Raw genomic sequence first — 10,770 nt, 5'->3', positions numbered from 1 at the left:
ACATCTTATGCTTATATATCAAAAGGATACTATGTAAAAATGTATTTGCTATGTAGTATAGCGATTACCTTTTTTAAGGCCTCCAGTTATTGTATGCCTGTTTTGTGTTTTTCTGTCTGCAAAGAGATTGAACTACAGAATGAAAATGAGCAATATATTCTTTTATTCTTTTATCCACTACAGTGGAGATATTTACACAAAGAGAGCACACAAAGTCTTCCATCATGCCCCACAGCCTTTATTTCTCTTGTGCAACCACCAAATGAAGCATTACACCATAATCATGATGAAATGTGATACTGCAATAAAATAAATCCCTTATTTTATCAAGCAATCGTCCTGCAAAGCAACAACAGTCTGGTACTTTGTGCCACCTTTGTTGTATGAGAGGAGACACAGCCGCTTGAAACAGCAGATTCTAATAAATGTCCCATTTCTTTTCCTAACACACGACCTGTCCTAGGTTGGGAATCAGTCGTTACTTACTAACCTAACCAAAAAAAAAAAACAAAAAAAAAAAACAACAATTTCTCTGAAAATCATCAATCACTAAATTTGGTTCAGATACAGTTTGTATCACAATTTAACAATCTGTATACAATAAGGTTAAAGGGTGAAGGTTAGGCTTTCAGTCAGTTTGGACAGCTTATGGCACTGCAGCTTGGCCCTTAAGTGACAACTCTGGTAGCAGAGTAGCTCGTCTGTTTTTAAATTTAAAAAAAATCTTGTCTGTATCACATATCAGCAGGCGAAAAGGAATTTTACAGTCTTTCAAATGCAAAAACACAGTTTAATGTCTTAAAATGTGTTGCTGGCCTATTAATCTGTAGACATTAATGCAAAATAGATGTTAAAATATTTTTGACTGACAATCCAAAAACACTGGTTTGGTGGTGGGGACAACTGTTTTTACTGCAATTCTGTCTCTCCATAGCCCTGCTTTTTTCATGTGCATCTACAGACCTACATAGCAAAATAAACCCAAGTGATGACGTACACTGGGGAAACCAGCCAGCAACTGTGTAAGTCCAGGCTACCCAGCAATCTATTAAGGGGCCAAAACTCAATTTCACATAAAACTACTCATTTTATCTCTGACAAAATGACACATACCTATCCAAAACAAATAAAACAAACCAAAAGGCGATGAAACAACACTGAGTACACGGCGCATACATGTACATCTTGGTGACTTACAGAACAGCGTGGCACAGATCTAGTCCATGGCATCACATACAGTACAAACCACACAATCGGTGTGCATGGTATCAAATTGCAAATCATAGGCAAGGTACACAGAGCAATCCACTGGACACAACCCCTTTAAAAAGCACATGTAAAGAGTCCACAGAGAAGCTTGGATCATACAATGTTCCCCAGAGAGCCGCACATAGACATTTCTACTGAAGGGCTCTGTTGTTCCCTGTTGTTCCCATATAACATTCACACAAGGTAAATGAGGCCAATTTGAATAGATAGCATATCAAGCATACTTTGATGTGGTTTCATACAGGTGACACTGTACGGCGTTCAAAGTAAAAATTAAGTCATCTTACAAAAATACTTATTTTTTGCTGTGTAAACTTTGTCTCCAGAGCAACCAAAGGCACTAACTTATCTTCCCACTCTTAACACTCATGACTCATGACAAAATCATGACTCTTGAATCAAATTCTGATTGTAATCATGTCCAGATCATGATGTGACTAATCCAAATTCTAACTTTGACCTAACCAAAATTTGGCTAACTCAGACAATATGCTGACCTGGACTTGATCTTGCTACAATTGTACAATTGCCCCTCCTGTGCTAGCGTTGCCATAATTTCAGACAATCCAAGTGGAGTGATGTATTCCAACAAACAGCGCAGTGTTGTACACAATCACTTAAATATACACTTACACTCTATTCCCAGGCTTCATGTAATGTGCTCACTTCATTGCTACAAAATACTGAATCACATTATGAAAACACTGCATTCTGGAAAACTGTCCCATGACATGCAGGGTGGGGAACAAGAACACTGTTGTGATCCCCATGGTTACCCAAATCAGTACACTGATAAGAACTGTACTTTCTGCATGAAGGCTGTCATGATGGTAACCATGATATCTGGACTGGAACACTGCAACAAAGGATAACCCTGAAGATAACACTGTCATGGTAGTGGACAAACAGAGAATGAAATATAAAACGTTCCCTTTGGAAAACTGCCCATCAAAATATACGGAGGCTTGAGGAGGGCTCATCTGTGCACGTGGCAATGAAGTCAAAAGAATGTTGAAACTCCACAGTTCTGTCTCAAAGACATGTTCAGACAAATACAGCTATTCAGTCTAGTCTTCACTGGAGCTGTTGTGCTTAAGTTAATTCCTGACAATTCATCTAATCTATTCCTTGCTAATTCTATTCTTTCTTAATTATAGACCTACGTAGTTATATCTTGAGGCTATGGTGCTGCACTAACTGCATGCTTTGGAAACTGATGAAATAAAGCGAGCTGCTAAAATTCATTGAAAAATTACTGTACTCATATAGCATAATAAACATAACCATGCTGTAACAATGTACCGAGGTCCAAAAAAAGGTAGAAGGGTTTGTTGTGGAGAGAGTGGGAGTTCATATGCTGTAGGTGGAAGAGTAGCATGTTATGCTGCTCTTCCAGTGTTTTGGAAGACCAGCATAAGATGTGCAACTGGAAAGCAACGTCTTAATCCAAGTATGAGGTATAAAAGAATGTTTCAGATGTTGACAGCTGTCTTTTGTGTGTATGTTCAACATGTATTCAACATAAAGTCCCTTTCATGCTTAACATAAAAATTGCACTGACAAAGTGAGAATCAAAATAAGTTAGCTGAAAACTACCTCTCTAGTGCAACTACCTCTTAAAACTAATGCACTAACACTGTTTAAACTAACACCCCAAGTTACCAAAACCCGCCTCTAGATTCTGTCCACTGCAAAGAAGTGGCATCGCAATCATCTAAGTTATATGACATCACAACCGCAAGGGGTTCTATTTTGACATTACATACGGCTACAATGGTTCTGTGGTGTCACAGACAGGAAAAGGCTCTGTAACATCACAATGGCAACGTTTCTTTAGAACAACCAGCTACGAAGCCTGTGTGGTATCACACTTAGTCACAATAGAACTGTGACCTCACAAATAACAGGCTTGGTTCAGGCATTGCACGACATCAGAGTTGGGAGTGCAGATCCTCAGAATAGAGTTTCCAGTTAAAGACTACACTGAATATAGAAAATATCAAGGACACTCTCTTCATATTGAGCTGGAGTCCCTTTTGCACAAGCCATATTTTAATTGTCTCAAAGCTTAAAAATCCATATCTAACTCATCTGATTCAACTTCTCTAAATATCCACTGTTGAGATTCATAGACTAAATAAGTCTATGACTTATTTATCTGTACTTCATGAAAGAATAACTGTCCCGAATGTTTTGTACATTCAGTGTAGTCTAGATGAAACTGGAGATCACCTCTGCCAAGCCCAGAACAAGGAGAGATGTCTCTGTTGTTGGAGTGCGGCTTTTTAAAAATTACATACAAGTAATTTGTATCTGAGTAGGTGTGTAATTTCTCTAGGAATGCGTGTCACTCATTGAGGATTGAGTCCGGTCTATCATAGCCAAAGAGCCTGAAGTCGGGCTCATACAGCTTGTAGAGTTCCCTCCGGGCCTCTAGCGGCACTGTGCTGAACCAATCAGCCTCCCAGCTGCTGGCTGTAAGGTTCCTATGGGAGGTGGGGAACTCCACCACATTGTCCACCCGCAGCTGGCGCAGCAGGTGCTCTGCATCCTCCTCCACTGTCTCCAGGTGGCCCACAAAGTCATACTGAATCTGGCACGGATGGCAAAGCCGGTAAACCTGCCGCCAGTGCTCATTAAAGGGCATTTCCTTCTCTGTCTGAGGGTCCAGCAGATACTGGATGAAATGGGAGAAGGAAGGATGGAGCCCCACAGCAAACGCCTCGTCCACAGAGGCAGGAGGTGTCGGCTGGTTGGCATAGCGGCGCAGCATGAGCTGTGCAAAGCGGCGGTAGAAGTCCTCATTTCGCAGCTCAAATTTGTTGCGGTAGGCAGAGATGAGGCGCACGAAGGGGTCCCGTACAAAGAGGAACTTGGTGTACTTCTTCAGCTTCACCTTCAAGAATGAATCAAATCTACATTAAGACATAATATATAATCATACCACAATAAATTCAGAGACAGATGGAAACTATAAAAAATAGCGCCACTTGTTGGATGCTCAAAATGACGACAGAAAATCAACAGCAAGGCGTAACAAATTACTACAATCTGTGAATGAAGTTACATGATCATTTTTGCAGCAATTAATAATTCTTTGAACACATTAAATTGTACACCCATTGATTTAATTCGAAGTTGCTCAACTGTGTTTGATTGTCTTGTGTTGCCATTATCAAGTTTCCCACCAGTCTTAAATATATTTGGGTTTTGACAATGGAGTGGAGGACATTTCCTATGTCAGTTAGATTCATGTTAGATCTGAACTGTGTGATTTGAAAATTTTAAATGTCATCTTAAATTGCTGAACAGGTACTCTATGTAACATTACGATTTCCCTGTTTTGTATATATGTGTACAGGCACTGTGGGATTTGTTTTATGCATCTCAAAGAGTAGGTGCTTGAAACTGTGCAAAACTGCATTTATAAAGTTGTAAAGCAGGAGTTATCACTTCACCAACACAAAGTGTTTATCCCAATGCAGAATCATTTCTGCAATAGCAATCTGTTGCCACAGTTGTATAGAGAAATAGGTTTGGGATGGATAAACGAAGCATTTGGGTGTATAACTGCTCACTTATGTTTTATTTTTACTTGAAAACACATAACATTTCACAGCTAAATTGGAAACACAGCATGTTGTTTCCTAAAAAGGATAAACGATAACATAGCCTATGTGTGGGCAATGTTAAATCTCACTGATGACAGCAGTTTTGCAAAGGCAACAGTGATCCATGTGAACTGACCTTCATGAGATGCCGTGAAAACTTGCCGTAACGTTTCCAGAACTTGTTAAAGGTAAAGTGCATGCTGCTGTTGTGGACAAGGTCCCTGGGGATCGCAAGCGGGTCCCTGTAGGGGACACCATCCTGCAGCAGGCTCTCACTCAGAACTATCATGATCCGCTTCCAGTTACTGCACGCCACCTAGGGTGTGGGGAGGGCATACAAGTCTTTAAGTCTAAAGTGAGGCATGACAGCAAGAAACAAGAATTCAGTAGGGTATGTCTGTGTCTGTGTCTGTGTCTATGTGGGTGTGTGTCCTGAAATATGGGCTAACCAACACATAAACAGCTGAGTCTTGGCAGTAACATGCAGGAGGATTATGTAACCAGGATTTGTATTCTTAAAAATTAACCTCCATCAAGCATGCTTATGTAAAGAAAATTTTATGTAATGGATTCAAACAAAGCATTGTAAGTGTGTGTATGTGTTTGCTCCTACATACCTTAGGAACATAGCAGTAGATAATGCCATGCCTGTCATCCACTATGAGGTGATCCAGCTCCTTGTTAGGAATGTCATCAAATGAGCGGTTCTTCCCAGGAAACGTCACGGCGTCGTTGGTGCACATCTCCTGAACCAACTTCCGCCGCTGCTCCTGTCCATTGCATTTGAGTCAGTGCAGGCAAAGTTATCATCCAAGTTTACATTTTTAAGACTTTCATAGCATCATAGCATATTTCTCATAATGCCAAGGCAGATTCACATAAACCCTGCCACCACAAAAACAAGTTACAAGGGCTTAATTACAAGAATTCAATATTTTATCTTATTATATCAACTGTTGATCAAAGATGCTTCATTTACACGTTCTCAAAATTGAAATTCAATTTAAAGTGATTACACCACTTTTGACAAGCCTTTTGAACTAACTCCATTCAACACAGAGAATTGTCTCCATACAATTCAGGCTAAAACCCTTCCAATGAGTTGAGTGTGCATCATCTGAACTGGAAACTCTCCAGTTAGCAGGATTACTTCAATCCAATTAAAGGAACTATTACTATCAGCCAATAAGGGGGCAGAATTATTAAATTAATTCAATAAATATCTGTTTAATTGAACTACACTTGCAAAAAAAATCACAAAGAATGCTTTTCTTATCCAGATTAATACATACACTTTCTCTAACCCTTGACACTAATGTTAATACTACCAAATAATGGTAACAATAATAATAATAATAATAATAATAATCTTAAAAGTTTTTGAACCTGTCTCTCCCGGAGCTCTGCTGCCACTGGCGCCAGATGGATCTTCCACTCTCGCCGCGGTATGTACCGCTCTTCTGCTCGCTCTGATTGGTTAGTTGTTTCAGCGGGGGCGGGATCCGTTGGGTCGCCAGTCCCTGGCTCTAGGAACTGGTTGACGAAGGCATCGATATCGGACAGGAAGGACGGGGTTCGGGAGGTCTGGGGCTGTTGCTGCAGAGGGGTGTGGGGGGTTTTGGGGCCAGGTGAGACAGGGGTGTGCAAATAGAGATGTGAGGCCCCGACGTCGTCCCAGTAGATGATGATCAGGAGGATCATGAAGGCCGAGCCCAGGACCAAGAAGATGCGGAACAGCCGGGATGTTCCCATGGCGACCGAGCAGTGTTCCAAGGGTGGTTCCTTGCTACAGGGTCACCATGGCAGCAGGTTGAAATAGTTGCCCGGATCCCTCTATGAGATCACCATGGCAACAGATTGGAGATCTGTGGTTCTCTCTACAGGGTCACCATGGCAACAGATTCAAGGGGCAGGAGTTCTCTCTCACTATAGTGATGGACAGACAGCTGTTGTAGCAGAGTCTCTGGTAGGAGTGGGCTTACCATGGTGTTAGAGCACTGCAGAGCATGCTGCACAGGAGTGTGACTGGCCAACCGTGGATTAACTCTCACCTCTGCTCCATGCCAGCAGCGCCCTGCAGTCAGAGATAACAAATACACAGATCTCAGCCTGATGTTAAAAAGGGAGGGGGAGAGAGAGAGAGAGAGAGAGAGAGAGAGCGAGAGAGCGTGTGTTCCAACTTTCTGAGAGCTGGCCTACTCTGTGCCACACTCTAAAATCTGATTTTGTTTTTGGGTCATCATTTGCTGGCATGTCAAAACTAGAAAGGTTCCAAAACTGCCTGCATTACATGAAGACACTGGACTAATTCTTATTTAATAACCGTTTGACTGTGTTATTGCACATAAGTAATCATTTTGCAGGAGTTAAATGCACAACCAAACACTAACGAGGAACGTGTTTGCTCTAATGTTAAAGAAAAGAGCTTGTTAACCAGAATGAGATGGACTAGTCTGACTGTTAATTGGGCTGAGCTTTCATTACAGGCAGGGCAGCACACTGAGTTTCCCTTAACCTCTTGGAGTTGACCTCACTCCCACTCCCAGCTGTAAAATCACAGGTTGCTGTCAAATGCCTGCATGCCAGAGAGTTTTACACAACACAAATCTTGCATCTATATCTTCCATAATAGTCATTTTCTTGCACAAGTATCATGCTGTACCCGTACTAAGCTTCCCACGCATGTGACACAGTATCAGCATACTTTGGTTTTCCATAGAAACACTGCGCACCTTGCCAATATAACAAAAATATCCATTTTACAGCAACACTGTTTGGAAGCGGGCCAGAGGCATATGCTTTATGTTCAGACACCTTAATACCTGCAGACTTCCAGGGCTGCTATACCAAACTGCACACAAAACATAACAGATGAGTATACTGTGCTGTGCTCTCACACTGCAAATACCGTGCTATATAGGTTTTTATTAGATAACTGGGAATGTAAGACCCAAGTCTTCTTCAAGAATATTTGTGGTAAATCATATACATGTTATAACCGTGGGCTGGCACAAACATAAGACTTCACATTTCAACATTAGATTTCCTAATTCTGCTCTAAGCCGCTGTAGCATGTTCCCATTCCTCTTCATTTTAACAGTCACAGTGTGTGCTGTCCAACAGATTTCTAAATTTGGAGCTCTCATGCAACAGTCCTTATATTATTTCCTCTTTCCTGGAGCTAAGAGGAGAGCACTGAAACGGAAAACCATCAGTACACTCTCTGCTAGGACAGACTAACACTTCTTCTCCTGTCTCTCTGCGCACCAAAGAACCCCCTGGACCGTTTAATACTGTGTATAATATCAGACACAAAGAGGTAACACATGACTAATCTACTGTACACTGCAAGCTCAGACATGAGGTCAACAAAAGGCTAAAACAAGGGTTCTCTCTCTGGGTCAGATGTTAAATTCCCTGACTTTTCCATAACTTTCCATGACTAAACTTTGAATTTCCACAACCAAGTTGGACTTAATATAAGGGCATTGTTGTTTTTCCTCTTACCGAGTTAAACACGTCAGATTCCAACACTTTGAAAATTTATTGAAATTCAATCCCCTGACTTTTCCATAACATCAAAGACTATATTGTTAAATTCCCGCAGCCCAGTCAAACTTAACATATGGTTGTTGTTGTTGTTGTTGTTGTTTTCCCTGACCATGTTAAACACATTTCAGATTCCAAGGCTGAAACTGCATGACCTGTAGAAAGGGAAGTAGGGTGTTTTTTCTCTCTCTCTCTCTCTTGAAGAGTGTACACACCTTTAGCGCACATCACACTAAGTCAAACTAAGGCTGTGTTACATATGTGTTGTTTGCCTCATCATTTGCCCATCATTTTTTAAAAAAAAACTGTCAATGTCCATGTCAAGCCAGCTGAGTAACTAACGAGCAAAGCCATAAAAACAATAAAGCAGCGTGAGATCACCCGTCGGGTTCATCACCATCGTCCTGCCTGCAGCAACATGCCAAACGTGATACAATATCGCCTTTCACGGGAGAGCAGCGCGGCGAGGACCGTGTGGGAACGGGCTGTTCCTCACCGCCACAACGTCTTTAATATGTGACCAACTCACAAAGCTTGGTTTTGGAGACAGCAGCCGCTTGACTGTCCAAAAATAAAGCAGAACAAAAAACAGTGAGCTTCCGGACCAAGTCGGTGTCTCGTCACTGGGATAACGGTTATCTCCGTCAAAGCTACAGCTCGAGCCTCTAGGTTTTAACACCGGGGCAACGTGCACGCACAGACACCGCTGCTGGAAATGGCTGAAATGGGAGGCTTCTTTGGAAATTATTCACTGATACTGAAATACATATTGTTTAAAAGAGAAAAAAAAAAAAAACGACACTCTCTCACCTCTCTTCCCGGGGCCCGCCAGCTCTCCGTCCGCGCCGCGTCAGCTGAGCTTGTGATGAGCGGACAGGCTGTTTTGTCGGAGGCAGAGCGAGAGCGCGCAGGCTATCGCGAGAGTTTGGCTTTAGCTTTCTGCAGAGAGCGATTAGGGGAGGACGGGGAGGGGAGGAAGGGAGGTGTGTGGCGGGAGGGGAGGGGGGACTCACTTTTCTGGGTCAGCTCATACATCAACATAACACGTCTCCTCTCTGGGATGATTAATGTAGGCAGTCTACTCCCCTTCCCTCCCTGCACCCTCTCAAAAAAATCTACTGTGCCTGCCTAAGGAAATAATAATAACATTTTTTTTTTTTTTTTTTATCTATAAGCGCCCTTTCGAGTCACCCAAGGACACTTTACAAATCCCGATAAGACAGTCAATCCTTCATAAAAGATAACAGTGGGAAGAAAAATAATAGCAACAGCAGTGATGACAATTACAACAAAATGCATCATTCATTTCTCCTAAACAGGGCAAGAGGGATGGTGGGGGCAAAACAGGGAGAACAGAAGTCAAGTAGACATTAGGAATGGATATTGGGAGGTGTTTTGTGAGGATCTTTATCGTGTTTCTGTCACCTCTGGCTGATGTGTGTGATGCCAGGAGGATGATGGTAAATTAGTTATTCATGCACTGTTGTTCATCATGTGAGATGAAATGTTGGGGAGTGTCCAACCAAAAGCAGCTGATCCACTCCGCTCCACAGCACCCAGCAGATGACACGCACGCGCGCACACACACACACACACACACACACACACACACACACACACACACACACACACACACACACACACACACACACATACACACACACACAGGCCATTATCTGCTTTCAACCAGCCATCACATATTTTACCCTGGTTTCACTCCCCTGCATTTGCACAGGATACATTTCTAGCCTGGCACACACACACACACACACACACACACACACAAGCTGGCTGACCATAAATACACTGTAGTGCATTAGGAGCAGCTCATTTTCACTTTGGGTTCAGATCGGATGCACAAACGCCATGAAGGGTCAATGCACACACGTGCAGGAGCTTGGCTTTCACACCAGAAGCACAGGCTATTCCTCTCTCTCTCTCTCTCTCTGTGCTGTCTGTCTTTCTCTCACTGTCTCCCTCTCTCTCTCTATTCCTCCCCTCTCTCTTTAGCTCTCTCTAAGTTTAGTCACAACTGTCAAATGTGTGGAATAAGGTTGGATTGCGTTATAAGCACAGTTTTGCCTCTGACAGAAAACAATATGTCTTCAGTGGAGATGGAGGTAATTGGAAGAGAGACCTGCCAATACAAAATGGATTCTTTTGACCGTTCAGACACAGCAGTAATACTAGGCCTATTTCTAACAAATGTGGATGGGCAGACTCTGAAATATCCTCAAAATGTGGGAGAAAATCAGGGGAAATGAAATCCCAGGAGAAGAGGAGAGGGACAGGAAAATCAGAAGAGACGGCAAGCATGAGATGCAGATTTGACCATCTACAA

The 10,770-nt window shown here is 42.2% G+C and overlaps 1 protein-coding gene across 1 annotated transcript; it reads right to left on the bottom strand.

Moving 5' to 3' along the window:
* Positions 1–217: 217 nt before the first annotated feature.
* On the bottom strand, positions 218–9,316 carry LOC115364028 (carbohydrate sulfotransferase 12-like). The gene is made up of 5 exons (XM_030058436.1): positions 9,240–9,316; positions 6,267–6,954; positions 5,498–5,650; positions 5,017–5,196; positions 218–4,165 (listed from the first exon to the last, which is right to left on the bottom strand). Exons 2-5 carry the CDS (start codon positions 6,630–6,632, stop codon positions 3,617–3,619), a joined length of 1,248 nt encoding a protein of 415 aa, XP_029914296.1. The 5' UTR covers positions 6,633–6,954; positions 9,240–9,316; the 3' UTR covers positions 218–3,616.
* Between the last annotated feature and the right edge of the window lie 1,454 nt (positions 9,317–10,770).

Source organism: Myripristis murdjan, chromosome 8, assembly GCF_902150065.1.
Source record: "Myripristis murdjan chromosome 8, fMyrMur1.1, whole genome shotgun sequence".
Lineage (NCBI taxonomy): Eukaryota > Metazoa > Chordata > Actinopteri > Holocentriformes > Holocentridae > Myripristis > Myripristis murdjan.
Note: the sequence above shows the minus strand (reverse complement) of the source record. Positions and strands in the feature narration are given on the sequence as shown.

Coding starts and splice junctions, on each gene's coding strand:
- LOC115364028 (XM_030058436.1), bottom strand. CDS start 6,632: ATGGGAACATCCCGGCTGTTCCGCATCTTCTTGGTCCTGGGCTCGGCC. Junction 5,651..6,266: donor CAGAGCTCCGGGAGAGACAG/GTTCAAAAACTT, acceptor TGCAATGGACAG/GAGCAGCGGCGGAAGTTGGT. Junction 5,197..5,497: donor TCTACTGCTATGTTCCTAAG/GTATGTAGGAGC, acceptor CCCACACCCTAG/GTGGCGTGCAGTAACTGGAA.